The 18667-nt window shown below is 33.6% G+C and overlaps 1 protein-coding gene across 2 annotated transcripts in view; it reads left to right on the forward strand.

The window, feature by feature from the left end:
- LOC129791808 (UDP-N-acetylglucosamine--peptide N-acetylglucosaminyltransferase 110 kDa subunit) overlaps window positions 1-18078 on the forward strand; it is a 39197-nt gene extending 21119 nt beyond the window's left edge. For both annotated transcript variants that reach the window (XM_055830339.1, XM_055830340.1), the window contains 4 exons: window positions 517-712; window positions 7665-9402; window positions 14453-14633; window positions 16890-18078. In XM_055830339.1, coding sequence (XP_055686314.1) covers window positions 517-712; window positions 7665-9402; window positions 14453-14633; window positions 16890-17154 — 2380 coding nt within the window. In that variant the 3' untranslated portion in view covers window positions 17155-18078. The remainder of the gene's footprint in view (window positions 1-516; window positions 713-7664; window positions 9403-14452; window positions 14634-16889) is intronic.
- The last annotated feature ends 589 nt before the right edge of the window (window positions 18079-18667 follow it).

Below are 18667 nucleotides of genomic sequence, written 5' to 3' on the forward strand. Positions count from 1 at the left end.
TTGGACCTTTAGAGCTTTTAGAGTGTAATATATAACTTCCATGAATTATTAGACATTACACTCATACGCACTTTGCTTGTGGAATTATGAGGTGTCTAGGAGAGCTTGATGAATGACAAACAAATGAACTAACTATGTAGGGATGGGCTTAAATAACTTTCATAACTTATCCACCCCAACTATGAGTGGGTGGGTAACCTACGTATTCAACATTTCTTGGAGAGACCTTTCAACTTAAGCTGCGAGAGGGCAATTTATGTGGTAGAGTTTCCATCTCATATACAACGAGAAATTGCTTATCAGTCTTCAATTAGGCAAAACTACTCTATAGGGGCTTTATCAGTTTCATGAATAAATAGCAACCACCAAAATGTTATTTCTCTGCTTTCAACACGAACAAGCTTTCGTGCTTTAGGCAGATTTAAACAGAAAACAGCGACTTTATTACGAAAAAATCATTTTTTCTTTTACATTTCATGTTGATATTAACCGTTTTTTTATTTGTTAAATTTTCAGAGCCGTTGCTGCATACTTGAGAGCACTAAATCTATCCGCTAGTAATGCTGTAGTACATGGAAATTTAGCGTGTGTCTACTACGAACAAGGATTAATTGATTTGGCAATTGACACATACAGGAGGGCAATTGAATTGCAACCCAATTTCCCAGATGCATATTGCAATTTGGCGAATGCACTCAAGGAAAAAGGGGAGGTAAGTGTCTTATTTTTTGTCTTTTTTTTCTGTAATTGTCTTTTAATACCTACATACCTATTGAATTATAAATTAACTACCTACTCTTAAACTTCATCAAGTAAAGGGTAATTGGAATGTAATTTTCATAACAGAAACTTATCCACTTAAACGATAAAATGTCCTTTTAATGCCTTTTTAATGTTTTTTTTTTTTAAATGAAAATTATTAATGAAAAAGTTGAATTTTGAATAATAACTTCAAAGTTATTTAAATAAATTCTAGTTCTAAGATTTTGACAGAGTTTTTAAATCGTTCTGTTGTTTTTTAATAAAAGAAAAATAAAGAATTAGTTGTTCCAGAAAACAGTCAGAAAGATCTTTAAAGAGCTTTGGAAAACTATTTTTTCTATAAAACGACGATTAAAGAAAGAAAAAAAAACTAGCAAAATCTTAAATTCTGGAATATACAAAAATTTAATAACTGACGAATTGTAAGGAAAAAAAAGAATTTACGTTTATACAATTTAAGCCTAGAGTTTGGCATAGAAATTCACTGAAACCACGGAAATTCCATCAAACGTTCTAACCGTAGTCATGATGGGATGTTTTTTTTTAGTAAAAATATTCCAAACTCTGAATTTTTTCAAATGCAATTTGACTTTTTAATTTCCTCCGGCCACTGTCCGAGATACTCTGAGGAAAAATTCTATTTCCGTGAAAAAGTTACAAAAAAAAACTTTAGTAGATTTTCTGCATAAATGGCAATTTCGTTAGAATATTTTTTCTCGTTCTTCAATTTTTTTTCTCACATATTTCGCTTTTGGTGTTATTATGGAAGTTAATGGAATAATTCAAGAGAGATGTAATTTGGCTAAAAATAAAGAGCAAAGGCAAATTTTAAACTTCTAAACTAACATTCAAATAGCAATGAATTTTCCAAATGAAATGCATAAAGTACTAAAACCATTAACTTGTTTCTCACTAAGAGAGATCTATGGGAGTTCTAAAAATAAACTATTTGTTAGGGAAGCAACAAGAAAATATATTAATTTTTGTCATAAAATCATTTAAAAAATAACTTTCTTGTAATAGAAGTCTGAAAGATATATTTCTAAAAAACTATATGGAAAGATTAAGTGTTTGATATGGGAAAATATAAATATAGAAAGAAATGTGGGTGAAAGATATTCCGTCATGTTAAAGTGGGTGAAGTGGGTATTGTGTATACGTACATACCTACCTATAGTTTTTCAAGAATTGAAAATACTTCATGAACGGAAGAGCAATTACGGGATGGACATTTTGTTATTAAGTGAAATGTTTACTAATTCATCGTCAAACAAGTGGCAAGAGTCAAAAGAACTGGGTGGAGGGTATAAATTGTGGACAGATGAAGTGGGTGGGAAGAAGAAAAAATTGTATAGGGGAAGACGGGGTAATTTGGCCGCATTGGCGGTTTTAGGGATATGTCAGGCAAGTATGGTAGTATGAAGGAAAACAAATAGCCCTATTTTGTAGGAAATTTTCTGGCCTACAACTTCCCCATGTAACACTTTTCTCTATCTCTATGAGAAATGGGTGAATTTTCCATTTTCCTGGACCTGGCGCACAAATAAAAAAAAATATTTTTCTGATTCTTTTCTTGGAACATAGGATATTTACCTTAGATTCATTTCCAGTAATTTGCCAGATAAAAAAAATTAAAAGAGCCTCAAACTTTAACATTTTCTGAACCATAAACAAGCATAAATTTCTTTTTTTTAGCTAATTTTTTTTATCTTACTTTGATTACAATCATTAATAAATCATTAAAAGGCACAAACTTAAACTAAATTTTAAGCCTTAAAAAAATTATCAAAAATGACAAACTCCCAAAATGCCAAAAGCACTTGAAAAAGAAAAAAAAAAGATTTTTTATCAAATAAAAGAAAATCTAATGATCGGATTTTTCCCAAACTTGGTACGATTGGTTATCTCTATTATGGAGTATAAACTGTGAAGAAATGGATATTCTAGCATTTGAGATAATGCCATTTTTTGAAATCAAAAGTGGCCAAATTACCCCGTTTTCCCCTACTCTCTATATGTATGTACATGGAAGAGAGCAAGTTAGCAATAATTTATTATTTACATGACCTCATTTCACTACAATTCTTTCAACAAGTTCTCTCCCTTCAACATACTCTTCATACACCACACCGACCTTATATGTCCTTTTTCACTCACATAGGCAGGGGGGTAACCAACACACCTGAAAAGGGACAATTTGTTCTCATTTAATATTAGCTCGCATTTTTTCCTTTTCAAATGCAATACTTTTCAATCTAAAAATGTTTTTTTTCTCGTGGAGACATACCGATAAATCCTTGAAGGGAAATGCATATTGACTTGCAATGTGACATTCCTCTATTAACCTCTGAGATGCGGAGCGGGGTCGTTGAACGACCCCAGCCCTATATTTCGTGCTATAACTTAATAAATACATATAAAAGTTAGCGTTCCCATCTTTTGGAAATAAGTTCCTTGGTTATCTGAGGAGGTTGTGTAAAAATTTCAGCTCAATCCGTCCACCACAAGAAAAATTATTAAGGAAAATGTAGAAGAAGGGAATTCAAAAATTGGTGTAACGGCCATGCTGCGGAAAATTTCTCAGAATGAAGTTAGTCACATCATGAATCATATGGTTGAAGGGGGTTGAAGGGTTGTGTTTACTTTCTCACTTTACCTTCTCAGTGTCAAAATTATCGCGAATAAGTAACATAAACAACATAAAACATAATTAGAAGCATATAAATGTGCAAAACAATAAAGAATATTCGAGAAATATTGCCATTTATCACGGTGCGGGAAGTGAGGGGAATGCGGGGAAATAGTGGAAAAAATAGTGGTTGCGGTAAACTTCGTGGCAAATTTCTCACGAAGGAATTGTGAAAAATGAGTGAAAAATGTTTTTCCCTAATATTTTCTTCTGCGTGTTTCCGGGTGGCGAATTTGTGGTACAGGGGGCAAGAGGACTATATAAGGAATCTATAGGCACTAACCCGACAACTCCAGGTTGTATAGTTTGGGAGAAAATTGGCCTTCTTTTTGGGGTCGCTCAACGACCCCACCTTCGCATTCTAATTCTAAGGGTGTGCCAAGGCCTCCGCATCTCAGAGGTTAAAATAAACGACATTAAAGAGATGATTTTTTTTCTTTGAAACTCTTTAATAAATTTGAATTAAAACATCAATTTCAGTAATACATAAATTTTTCGTGATCTTTGTTCTCAAACTTCATTATTTCTTTGTTTTTTTTTTTCTTTGATTTGTTTGAATTTTCAAAATTTCAATCAATCCGTGTCTTCCTCGGAAGTATCAGAAGAATCTCCTACTGAATCACTAAGTTGGAACGAAGAGGAAGAACCGGAAAATCCATTGGCTTCATTACTATCGCTTTGGGAAGATGCGTTGAGTTGATCGGAGTTAGTGCTTGATGATTCTTCAAGATCAGATATCTCATTTATGGAGGAAGAATTAGCTGTTTCGAATGAACTTAGAGATTCGTTGTTCAATGTAGAATCTGGCTCCCATTCCTCTGAAGTAACTGAATGCTGGTAAAACGAGATGTGTTGAGATGATTCCTCCATATTTGAATGAGTTGACGATGCACTTTCTTCTTCAGACGATGAGCTTTCTTCATTTGAAAATGAAATTTCAGGAATTATCATCACAGAACTCGAGTTGTTTGCATTTTGTGTACTCTGATCTGATGCGGAAGATATGCTAAAAGCTCCACCATCTTCGGAATCACTTGAATCAAAACTCTCAGAATCCTCACTGAATCCGATTACAAATACATTTCGTGGAATTCTCAGCTCAGCTGCAGTGGGCACGTGCTTGCTATCGAAGGACTTGCAGAAATCGTGGCTGATAAACTTCCCTCGGCCACGATTGAATTTCCATTTTGCCTCACACGCAAATTCATCCAGACATTCCTCGTGAAAAACATATCCACACTCTTGGCATCTTCTTGTTGGATCACCATTTCCTTTGAGGCAATTTCGGCAAAGGATTTCAGCAATCAATTGCTCAGACTTGAGGCGCTTCATGTGGGCACAGTAGTTTTCATAATTATCAAATACTGCGTACAATGTGAACTTCTTCCGGTCAATTGGGCAGATGGGATTCTCATCTCTCCACCGTTTCAGGCATTGTGTGCAAAAAGCATGATTACACACCTTTGGAACGGCAACTTCTTCATTCACGTACTTTATAAGACAAACGGCGCACTCCTCACTGGCCATTGTACGACAATCTTGCAAAATTGGCAAATTAAATTGACTTGAAAGCTTTACAAGATGGAATTTTCTATCGACCCGCTGAACAAATGCAGCAAACTAATAAAATTAACTTATAAAACTACTCTGTTTAATATTTATTTTGGAAATCAGATGAACATAAAGGTTAGAAAAAGTGTCAAAACTTTTGAAAGTCCCCACCATAGGTGTTTATGGAAGATGAGGGCGCCACGCGTTATTTTGATAATTATTGTGGTTCATTCTTTATGTGTCTCAACACTCCCAACTGATCCAACTGATCACAAAATGAGAAAACAAAAAAAAGCGTTGTGGCGTTTTTGCGATCTTGCTATTTAATTGGTATTCCATACACCTACTTTTCTCACAAAGTATTGTAAACATAACCTTCAAAAATTAGGCTCAAATGTTTCAGTCTTGTTTTGTGGAAATACTGCTGTAAAATTTTCAAAATGTCTGCTTCCCAACGATTTTCTCTACAATTTTGTTAAATATTTGTCCCAATATTATGATATACTTACAAATTTCACCCGTTTCACTCCCACAATACGGAATATGAGGCTGCTGTTTCAGATTTTTAGCAATTTACGGGTTGACTTCAATTCAAAATGGTCGACTTTCACCATTTTGATATGCATTGTATAGGTAAAACGTTTTGGGGGCTAACAATTCTCCGAAAGAATTTTAAAAATATATTTTGAGCTTTATTTGTTGAAAAGATAGGAAGTTTCTAAGTAAAAAAAAAACATCCAGTTCAGGATACAAATTGTTAGGGAATATTAAACTTTGGAGGATTTTGCTGGACAAAGTGGCCAATTCGTCTTTTTTTTTCAAGCGCCACAGAATTAAAATCTACTTAATATTTCGTGATAAATTCTACGTCTTTATGTAGGTAAGTTCAATTACTTCAAGTTCGCCAAAAGAAAACTTGGAAAAATATTTTCTTTTGAGGGAAAATCAAGCTCAAAGTTTTGAGGTTAGAAACCTCGAACCTCCAAGTGTTAACAAAATGTCATTGATTTCATAAATTTGACGTATTTCTTTTAATGTTTGATATTTTTTATCTAAACTTTGAGGTATAATTCCTAATCTTATATTGTTAACGTTTCACATTCCTGCTTTTTAAGAAAATTCTCTAACGTGTCATGTCTTTTTTTAGCAAACTTTTCATCTCTATTCTAACGTAACGTTCTTATGATTTTTTTTTAATATTGGAAAGAATATTTTAATCAATTTGAACTGTTTTGACTTATAATCATTTCGCGTCCACGTGAAACATAGAAACATTGAAACATGCCTCCATTTTATCACAATATTTATTCTATGGATGCTCTCAGAAAATATTCTTCAGTCCAAACGTCCTCTTTGTCTTAATTTATGTAAATTTACCGCATTTCTAAGTTTAATAAAAAGCAATTAAAATTGAGTAAAATTTGGAAAAATAAAATGTTTCACGTTTGTTTCTGTGTATGTATTTAACACTTGGAGGACCCAACATTTGGCACAACGCGGAGGATCAAATTGGTAATAAGTACCAGTTGATAAAATATGCTCAATAATTAATTATTAATCAGTTTATTGAACAAGGATCGAAAGTTTCACTAATTCTCAATCTCCTTCAAGCATTCCTACACCGAATTACTAAATATTTAATTTAGAAAATCGTCACTGAAAAAAAATTGCGTCGAATCAATGCAAAATTGCCAATTCAAACGACTTTTTTAGCTACAATTTTACATAATTTATTATTGCGCCTAAATAATCACAAACTTTGATTCTTTAAGTAACTTTTTAATCACTTCCGGCAATAAAATTAGTCCACATTAATTATTTTTGACTGAGGAAAAGTGAACAAGAGTACTTTATTTGGGAAATATGGGGAAACATAACCTCAAAACCACGGCAAAAATGTATGGCATTTTGACTGGTAGTTATTACCAATTTGATCCTCCACGTTGGATTCTGACTTTGACCTCAATTATCTTCCAAAGAAAAGACTTTTCTCGAGATTTTCTTTCTGCTATCTTAAAGTAATTAAAATTCCCTACACATAGATGCTAAATTCATCGAGATAAGTCCAATAGATTTTATTCTGTGACGATTTTAAGGTTTCAATTGGTACCAATTACCAGTAAAGTCCTCCGAGTGTTAACTAATAAATCAAATAACAACACATGGATAATGTTCACGGTGAAATACCAATTTTTTCATTAGCGTTTCGGCGTTATCGCTGACATTTTTAGCTGTGATTCTTTTTTATTGATCATTTTATAATCCCGCTAAATTGTTATCAATCAACACACACTAATCAACAAATTTAAACGTTGCAACAGCGAAAAAAAAATCCTAAAGTTTTTCTTTTCTGAATAAAATGAGTCAATTTGTGTTGTAATAATTTAGTGCAGCAGCAATCAACACCTGCACTATTTCCTGATTGATTTTCTCTTTTTTAATCATGCATAAAATATTGGCGGGAGAACGCTTGAAAGGGTGGTTTTCTCAGTTTAATCATCATGCCACGAATGTATTTCCATTTAATATCCGATGCTTTAGAATGGGACTCAACAGTGCAATGATATTAATTGTATTAAATTTTATTTAATTTCCTTTTTGTTTATAATTCAATTTAAAATTTTAATTCAATTTTTTTTTTAATTTTCCTTCATTGTTTTAGGTGCAAGAAGCTGAAAATTGCTACAATACTGCCCTCCGTTTGTGTCCAACCCATGCGGATTCATTGAATAACTTGGCTAACATAAAGCGCGAACAGGGTTACATTGAGGAAGCCACACGGCTGTATCTCAAGGCACTTGAGGTCTTCCCGGAATTTGCGGCAGCTCATTCCAATTTGGCGTCTGTGCTGCAGCAACAGGGAAAACTCAATGAAGCACTAATGCACTACAAGGAGGCCATACGGATTCAACCAACATTTGCAGATGCCTACTCCAATATGGGGAATACACTGAAGGAGATGCAAGATGTTTCCGGGGCACTACAATGCTATACGCGTGCTATTCAGATAAATCCCGCCTTTGCGGATGCCCATAGCAATTTGGCGAGCATTCACAAGGATTCCGGGAATATACCCGAAGCAATTCAGAGCTATAGGACGGCACTAAAGTTGAAACCTGATTTCCCAGATGCATACTGCAATCTTGCCCATTGTTTGCAAATTGTTTGCGATTGGACGGACTATGATGCACGAATGAAGAAATTGGTTAGTATTGTGGCGGAGCAATTGGAAAAGAATCGTCTCCCATCGGTGCATCCGCATCATTCAATGCTGTACCCGTTGTCACATCAATTTCGGCGCGATATTGCGGCACGTCATGCCAATTTGTGCCTTGAAAAGATTCACGTGCTCCACAAGCCACCATATAAGTTTCCACGTGATCTACAGGGTAGTCGCTTGAGGATTGGCTATGTTAGCAGTGACTTTGGCAATCATCCCACATCGCATCTCATGCAATCCATTCCCGGACTCCACGATCGGCATCGTGTTGAGGTATTCTGCTATGCTCTCTCACCGGACGATGGGACAACGTTCCGGAGTAAGATTGCCCGTGAAGCGGAGCATTTTATTGATTTGTCACAAATCCCATGCAATGGGAAGGCAGCTGATCGTATCCATGGCGATGGCATTCACATTCTTGTCAATATGAATGGGTACACAAAGGGGGCACGAAATGAGATCTTTGCCCTTCGCCCAGCACCCGTGCAAGTTATGTGGCTCGGGTATCCGGGTACGAGTGGTGCGAGTTTTATGGATTACGTCATAACGGACGCTGTGACATCCCCAATTGATTTAGCGGCGCAATACAGTGAGAAATTGGCATATATGCCCTACACATACTTTATTGGGGATCACAAACAGATGTTCCCGCATCTCAAGGAGCGTCTTATTGTGAGTGACAAAGCGCACGGTGGTAGTAATGGTGTTGTGGCGGATAATGTTGCCGTGATTAATGCAACAGATCTATCACCACTTGTGGAAAGTACGGATGTTAAGGAGATACGTGAGGTGGTTATTGCGGCAAAACCAGTGGAAATTTCACTAAAAGTTGCCGAATTGCCAACAACTACGCCCATTGAGACGATGATTGCTTCGGGGCAGGTACAGACATCTGTCAATGGGGTGGTGGTGCAAAATGGTCTGGCTACAACGCAGACAAACAACAAAGCAGCCACGGGGGAGGAAGTACCGCAGAGCATTGTCATAACAACACGTCAACAGTACGGCTTGCCAGACGATGCAATTGTTTACTGCAATTTTAATCAATTGTACAAGATTGATCCGCTCACGCTGCAAATGTGGGTGCACATCCTCAAACACGTGCCCAATTCCGTGCTATGGCTTCTCCGCTTCCCGGCTGTTGGTGAGCCAAATCTCCAGGCGACAGCACAGCAATTTGGTGAGTTTGATTGTTCAATTTATTCGTCTAAACTACTAAAATAGGTATCTCTCTCAGAGTTGGGCTATTTCATGTAAAATTATTTGTTTATATGATTTTTTTTACATTTTACATGTAAAAAAGATGTAAAGAATTTGTAAAAACAATAATTGAGGGAGAAATGATCGGAAAAAACCTAAAGTTTGATTTTTCTTTGTTAAAATTATAATTTAAATGATTAGCTAAAAGTCTTTAATTCAAAAAGTTGTTTTACATTAAGGGAAAAATTAATTTGTAAAAAGTTTGTCAATTTTTTTAAAAGGTTTTAAATTTCTTTCTTAATATGTATGCAAAATTACTGATTGTTCAGAAACTTAGGTCAAAATTATGTAGAAATATCCGTTTTGTAAAGAAAACGATGAAATATCCGGAATTTCATTCTTATTGACGTTCTTAAAGCCTACTAAATGATTCTAAAATTGATATTTTTCTTATTTCGATAAAAAAAACCTTTTCTCACATTATGCGCCTAATTATATTAAAACTTTCTTTAACGTAGTTTTGAATTAAAGCTCAAATTACAATGATAGATAATTTCGCATTTATGTGAGATGAAAACTTATATATTTGTCATGGAGAAAACGCACCTTTTAAAGGTAAAATGTTATTTAAAGAATTTTTTTTTCATAAGGAAAGAATGTGTTGAAGAAAGGAAATAAGTTCAATTTCAACAAATTTTCTCCTTAATAATGGAGTTGAAAACATTTTTTACAAAACTATAAATGAAATTTTCCCTAAAAGTATGACAATTTACAAACTTTTAACAAATTAATTCTAAATTTACTTTACAATTTTGTCTCCGATCAAGATTTTTTCTCTGAAAATAACTTTTTACATAATTTTACAAAATAATTACATTTTTTTTAATTAAAGAAATATTTTGCTACCATAATTTTTCTTTACGTTATTTATGTAAAAAAAGCATGTAAAATGTAAAAATGTAACCAAACCGCCCAACCCTCTCTCTGTACGCTCCATTCAAGGATTATCTTGCTAAAGAATCTTCATAGAAACATTTAATCCTTCTCTTTTGTGCAATAATTTCGCATTTTTATCCCAGAGAATCTCTCCTGTGCGGCTCTTGTTATACCTCATAAAATTCATTTTATATTTGACAAACAAATTGCATTCTCTTTAGATGTAAAAAAAAAGAACACATTTTATCTATTTATTTACGCTGTACGCATTTTAATTAAAAATTGACGAGAAAAACATGATGTTGGGAGGAAAGAGTGGGTGGGGTGCGTATAAAATCGATTGCGTTGTCGCCAAAATTAATTGAAAAATAAATGGCATTGATAACAACGCGACTCGCCTCCGCACACACCACAAAACGACAAAAACAGGATATTCGAAGCAAAATCAACGTCATTTTTTTATTTTGAAATATTCATGGATATTATTTGAATTAAATTCTTCTCTGGGGTGTGAGAGCACTAAATTTTTCCCTCTGGCATTGCAAATATGATTAAATATTTTGAATTGAATTTTATAGCTCAACACTCACGTGCAAATTGCATCTACAGACACTCGTGTGGAATGAAAATTTGAAATGACGTGAAGACGCTTAAATTAGTTATTACTTTGGGAGTTGCAATAAAATTCGTACATGGAAATGATTACAAATTAGATTTACAAAATGAGTTTTAAATTGTGCTGTGAACGGAAATTCCTCCTTGGATATTTTTCTCTTGAAGAACAGAAGAAGGAAATATTCGAAATTATTTATAAGGAATGTGGAGGTGGAACAATTCAGGCTTGCACAAAAGAATCGGGAAACGAGAAGAAAAATAATTTTCTTTTAAAAAATAAGAGATGAATGATTGGAAAAGTTGAGAGAGAAATATCGAAGTCAATATTATAAAGAAAGGAACTTATCGCATTTGAACTACTTAACCCATTTTAAAAGGGAATTAAGGTGTCTAAATACCATAAAAGTTTATATTGTTCTTGGTATTCACAGAGGTTAATTCATAGAAATTCAAAAAATATATTAAGAAACGAGGTAAATTGTCGCTTCGCTCCAATTTACCTCGCCCCGCTTCGCGGGGATTTGTTGCGCTTCGCGCAAATTTCAGAGAGAAAATAAATTATGATGGTTTAAAGGCAGATTTGGGCCACTTATCGATCCCAAAAGAAAAAAATTTGCAAAGAGAAGAAATCATTTTCATACAACATTTCGGGCGCCAAATTCGAAAATTTGCAAAAAATGCATGACTTTTATATGGGGGCTACCTGAAGGGGGGCTTTGGGGGGAAAATGAATACGGCCACTCGAAAGCGCCTGATATAAGGAGTCTCTGTACCAAATTTCATCACGATCGGTCAAACGGTGTAGATTTGTATAGCTGTACAGACACGAAATCCTTTCTTTATTATATAGATTAAATAAATTAATGAGCGGGTTTAGTAAACGTTAAATAAGAAATTTCGAACGATATAAAATGAACGCAAAACTAAAAAAAAATATTAGTCCAATACTAAAAAGAAACGTCAAACGTTAGAAAAAAAAAGTCCAATGATAGAAAATAAACGTCAAATTAAAGAAAAGAAACGTCAAATGCTTAAGAAAAAAAAATCAATGAAAAAGAAAAGGAAAATGAATGAAAAATCGACAAATTAACCTTTCGTATACTATGAGGGGTAGGTGACTGACCCCAGAGCTATATTTCGATTAATTGCTGCTTAATTCTTGGAGGTATAAAACAAAGCTTTTGGGAATAAGTTCCTTGGGTATCTGAGAAGATTGTGTAGAAATTTCAGGTCAATCCGACAAGGAATTCAAAAATTGGTGTAACAGTCTTTTCTTTATTCCATTTTCTCTTCGCTGTGTCAGTCTTTGTCACTTTCTAGACGATTCTAACCTCAAAGAATCATTGCAAAAATCATCAAAAAATCCATTTAAGATTTATTTTTGTGTTATAAAATGGACAAAGGACTTCTCAGGGAATACCAAGGAGTCTACACCGAAAGAAAAATCACCAGAATTAGAGAAATTTTTACTCTCACTCAGAGAGTAGCCCCAGTGGACTGTGTGTCTCTAGAATGGGTACACAAAGTCACTAAATCTGTGGTTGTTTAATAGCAATGAATTAGCAAAAAAACTGATTTAACCACTCGTATTTGACTAAAAAGTGCAATAATCGCAAGAAAGTTTATTGTTTATAACCTAAACATAACAAAGAATAAGCAAAATGACAGAAAAACCCGAATTATGACATTGTGACAATCGGATTTAGTGGCTCATGTGTCTCTATATTGGGGAATCAAGTCTACTACTTTAGCGACGAGCCCCAGTAAACAACGATTCTCTAAACCTCTAGCAATTTTTTTTTCGGTGTATTAAAGCTCATTTGACCGAAAGAATTTTCTTTTTTTGCAAAAAATTCTATACAGAGGGTTAAAAAATAATCGTTCAACCCTAAATAGACATGTCAAAATAAACGTTCAGTGTAAGATACAAAACGTCAAGTGCCAGAAATTGAAACGTTGAACGTGAAAAAGGAAACGTCAAAAGTTAGAAAAAAACGTCAAACATTAAAAATAAACGTGAAATGCTTTAAAAAAAAAAGACGTTTAATTGTTTTAGAAAAAAAAAAAATGAAAAATTACAAACTAAAAAAGGATCATCAAAAACGTTAAATGCTTAAAATAAAGAATAAAATAATTGTTTTTCTCTTTATTCAATTCAAATACTTCTTTAAGCATCGATTTATTTGTAGATTAATTTTACAGAAAAATATATAACGTGACTCAAAAGATGCCAACATTTCACAGCAAAATTATTTTTATACACTTCAATAAAAATTACGTGGAAAGTCACAAAAATTGCATCTCTCGCGTCTTTTCAACTTTCTGTGAGGACTTTTCACTTTATACCTGTTTTTATTGGCTCATCTACATGAAGTGGAAGAAGGGATTTTCTTTTATTTTTTTTTCTTTTTACCACATAAAATACATTATCCTGCGATAAATCCTCATTGTGGGGAAATAAAAGAAAAATATTGCGGGGGAGTACGTTTTAAAATTTATGTCTTACTGATGGGGGAGGAGGAAGATGAGAAATAAAATTTAAGGAGGATGAGAATCAATATCTTCTCATTCACTTTTACACACCGTCGCAGTGAAAATTTCTTAAAAGTTTTTCCTCCGATTATCCACAATCCTATTCCCCGTGGAGTGGAAAAAAAAATTAAAGAAAATCCAAAGGGGGAGGGGAGATGAGAATTTGGTGAAGGAAAATTTGTATGATGCGCAATGAGGAAAAATTAATTATGCACACTTGATGGTGTTGAAGTGTGTGGCATTGATGAGGGAAGAATCTTGCGCGAGAAGAAGAATGGATCGTGGAGGGATGTAGAAGATTGAAAAAGTTAGATGGTGTGCTTGATAAAAAAAACCTTCTTGTGCCATAAAGCGCAACGGATGGGTAGAGCGCGGGGGCGAGGAATGGAGCATAAAGTGAAGAAGAAGTAAAAAATAAAAAAATAAAGAAGAGTGGAGATGAGGGAAAATTGTGTTGAAATGCTTCACTGAGTGACTTGGGTAATAATATTGCGCGAGAGATCTTACAAGAGAAATTGACGACAGGGTGGTGAATTATAAAATGGCAATAAATTCAATCGTCTCCGTCCTCCCGTGAAGACATACCAAAGCGAAATCTTTCCTCTACATGTGCCTTTGACGCAGATATCTCTTGCGTTTGATGTGTGTGTGGGGGCAGTTCTATCTCCTCCAATAGTCACAGGAATGATAAAGTACTGGGTGAATGGGGTATGTGGCAAAAAATAGATTCACATTATTCTTCTACCAGTTATATGCGGTTTTGTATGCAAGAAAAAAGTTCTCATTTTGTTCTTTTTTTCGTTCTCAGTCAGTCAGTGTACAGAGAGAGAGAGAATTATGGGAATCAAATGGTGTGCCCAATTGGCACGTCCACACCAACGATTGCTATGTTGCTTGTATGTAATGAATATTCTTCCTTTTTTTTTAATGGTTGGACGGACACACAGGTCTTCCGCCAGGAAAGATAATCTTCTCGAATGTAGCTGCAAAGGAGGAACACGTGCGACGTGGGCAGTTGGCTGATGTTTGCTTGGACACACCACTCTGCAATGGACACACAACATCAATGGATGTCTTGTGGACTGGAACCCCCGTTGTGACACTTCCCGGTGAAACACTCGCATCGAGGTACGTCGCCCCCATACATTTCTCATGTCACGTAAAATCTTTGACAACTTTTCCTTCGTTTTGTTTCTTTTTTTCCAACTCCTTTAAAAGAATTTGCATTCTTTGCCTTTTGTTGTGTGCACGTGATTGAAACGACAAGATTTGCTATTTTCAAGTTGTTTTATTTAAATTCTGAACAATATGAGTGAGTTTGAACAGAAAAATTCGGAAAATTAGTAAATTTTAATCCCATTTAAAGAACTTCCAAAGGGAAATTTGATCTTGACATTCAAAGGGGAAATATTAAATCCCACAAAGCAATTTTGGCTTAAATACAGGAGCAATATGGGTGTGCAAATTAAACATTTAAAAGCTCCAACTGGAGATTTCTTATTCACATCAAAGAGACATATTTCCGTAATTAAATGAAATAAATCTTTTATACCTTCTCCATGAATTCACTAAAATAGCAATAAAGCTTTATTATAAAATCATTTAAATTTCTCAACTAATTTCGCGAATTATCACATCAAACATTACTGTTATGGATGACTTTCAATAATTCCGCATTTGACAAAATTAATCTTTTTTTTTGTCGTTAAAATAGTGTTAAATTTAATTAAACACAAAATTGTGAAAATTTTTCTGAAAATTAATAATTAAAAAAAAACGGATTATTTTTACAGTTTTGATTTTTCTTAAATAAAATTAAAAGAAGCTACTTTAATTACAAGAAATTACATGAAAGTTTGTTAAAAAGGATATGTGTTATGTGTTAAAAAATGTACAACATTAGAAAAGAAACATCAATCTTTAGAAAAGAGATATCAAATGACAAAGAACGTCAAAATTACAAAAATGTTGAAAAAAAAAGGGTCAACCGTCATAAAACGTTAAAACAAGAAAAAAATTGTCAACTGTTAGAAAAGAAATGACAAATATTAGAAAAAAACGTCAAATGTCGCAAAAAGAAACGTTACAAGGTAAATGTCAAATGTAACAAAGAAAACTTGAACGTCAAATAATACAAAATAAACGTTAAAGGTTACAATTGGCAAATAAATTGCGATATCTTCTTCTTCTTTTTTGGGCAAACGTTTTGAAAAATCATCTCCTTGAATAAAAGAGTTTATGCAGCGTTCATCTAAAAACTTTCTCTATAGCAGAACAATTTTGACCCATTTCATTTTGTAGGGAATTAAAAAACATTTTGGAATTGCGAGAGAATCTCCCCAATATCCACTGAGATCATACAGAAAAATGCAAATAAAAATTGCCAAAAACTTCAAATATTACGACGCCATTTGCAAATTTGTCCTTTTATAAAATGTTTCAAAACTTTTTTGCATAATCAATGAAAAAAAAATGTCAATTTTCTTGCAATAAATGTTTATTATTAATTTGAAAAAGAAAAATACCTCCGAGGAAAATTTGCGATAAGTCTGCAAAAAAGGTTTGAAACATTTTTTAGAGGAACCAAAACTGCAAATGGCGTCTTAATTGATTTTTTTTGGCAATCTTTATTTGCATTTTTCTGTGTGATCTCAGTGGATATTGGGGAGATTCTCTTGCAATTCTACAATGTTTTTTTGATTCCCTACAAGATCAAAATGGATCAAAATTATTCTGCGATAGAGGAAGTTTTTCCATGGCCCATGCATGAACTCCTTTCTAACAATTTTAGCTCTATACCCCCTGGTTTTTTCAATATTAGACATGAAAGCTTGTCTTTCTGATTCACATTAATCAGAGATTAAAAAAAATTGGATTATTTAGCGAAAGCTATGCGAATAATTTTGTTCTATAATTTACTTATATGTAATTCCATTAATTTAATCATCAAAAATGATTTTAATTTGTCCTTGAAAATGATTTTTAATTATTTTTCATTGCATTGAATTTGAGAACTTCCTGAAAATTGTTTTTTTTTTTTTAATTCCAAAGAGGAAATCGATATGAATTTATTTTGGAATTAATCAATGACAAAAAATCCATTATTTTATTATTTTAATCGTTCAACTCTCAGGAATTATCCTGGTGAGATGGATTCTTTTTCAATCAAAATCTATCAACAAAAAAGGTTTTTTTTTAATCTACAAGCTCATCTCACGAGCACACGAGGAGTTAGGGAAATTCCGCGAAAGCGTTTGCTTTTTCGTCAACAAATGCTTTCCACGCATTTTGATTTCACTGTGTTGTGTACCTATGGAATCGATGCAAAAACTGTGCAATACGCAGAATATGTTGAATAATGATTATTTTGTGTTTATTTTGCAGAGTTGCGGCTTCACAATTGGCCACTCTGGGATGCCCAGAATTGATTGCAAGGACACGACAGGAGTATCAGGATATTGCTGTACGCCTGGGTACGGATCGTGAATACCTCAAAGGGATGCGAGCAAAAGTGTGGAAGGCGCGCGTTGAGAGTCCCCTTTTTGACTGCAAGCAGTACGCTCAGGGGCTAGAGATGCTTTTCGGGAAGATGTGGGAGAGGCATGCACGCGGTGAGCCGGCCGATCATATTGCTGCAAATTCCAAATAGAGAGAGAAGCAAAAAATCATCGCACAATGGATACAACAACACTTACGTAGAACAAAGAGTATCTTCAAAAAAAATTGTAGAAATCCGATTAGATTGGATATGAGATAGAAATATTGGGGGAGAGTTGACAAAATTCTTGTATCTCTCTTTCTCATGAAAAAAACAACAGAAGAAATTTCTTGATATTCATTTTGTTCAATTCACGAAGAAAGAAAATTAATTGAGTTCAAATGCCGGGATTAATTTCTTTTTTTCATTTACGTATGACATTTCATTCATTGAGTAGCTGTTGCTTCTGGGAAGATTTATTTTCACGTCTCAAATTCAATTGAGTGAGAGGAACATCTCCACTTCTTTTTTTTCTTCATCATTTTGCTACATTTTACAACCCTTGAGGCGCATTTTTTTTTGGGGTTTGAAGTGACGAGACGACAGTTTCAGGATAAATTGTACGGAGTTTGACTTTACAACAGAGAATCGTATATATATTTAGATTTATATTTATGTAATATTGTAATAACTATGTAAAATGTAATATGTTAGAATTATAATTTCCCTAAAGTCCTTTATTATCTACTTTTTTTCTATTATAAAAAAAATTACATTTAAGGCATTTGGAAGGTATTTTGTTATTCTTTAGGAATTGCATTGGGCTAAGAAATTATAGGCGAAGACGTTTCTTTGCGGGGAACAATAAAATGTGTGAGGAGATGGGGCGATTTAGTGATTTAGGAGAAAGATTTTGTGGATGCTTTTCCCCGCAAATGACTAGTTGAGTGGTGTTTACTTTCCTTTTTCGTCACGTAATATATTAATTATTAAAATCTCTTTGTAAATATATCACTGATTGTATGAGAATTGTTTGATTAATCTTTTATGTGCTTAAGAGAGATGATACTTCAACAAAATATATGTTCAATCTGACAAGTTGTTTTAATTTATTTGACCACAAAAAAGACAAAAAAAGAGGAACTAAGAAGTCATCAAAATCCATTGATTTTTTGCTTTTTTTTTTCTCAACAGATTTGTCATAATTTAATTTTTTTTGGTGTGTGCTTTATAGAAAAATTAATGAGAAATCTGATGAGTATAAGAATTAATTTATTGGATTTAAAGTGTAAAAAGTTAAGGACAAATTTTGTTTGAAAAAAAAAGAAATGAACGATTTGGCGTGAATTTTACAAGGATGATAAGTCAAACGTTAGGAAAAAAAACGTCATGCTGTACTAGAAAAAAAATGTCATGCTTAACACTTGGAGGATACTACGTTTGGCACAACACGGAGGACAAAATTGATACTAAGTACCAGCTGAAAACATATGCTCAATAATTAATCAGTTCATTGAACGAGGATCGAAAGTTTGACTAATTCTTGATCTCCTTCAAGCATTCCTACACCTAATTACTATATATTTAATTAAGAAAATCGTCACTGAAAAAAAAATTGTGTAAAATCGATGCAAATTTGCTAATTTAAACGACTTTTTTAGCTGCAGTCTTGCTTAATTTAAAA

This window comes from Lutzomyia longipalpis, chromosome 3 (genome assembly GCF_024334085.1).
Source record: "Lutzomyia longipalpis isolate SR_M1_2022 chromosome 3, ASM2433408v1".
Lineage (NCBI taxonomy): Eukaryota > Metazoa > Arthropoda > Insecta > Diptera > Psychodidae > Lutzomyia > Lutzomyia longipalpis.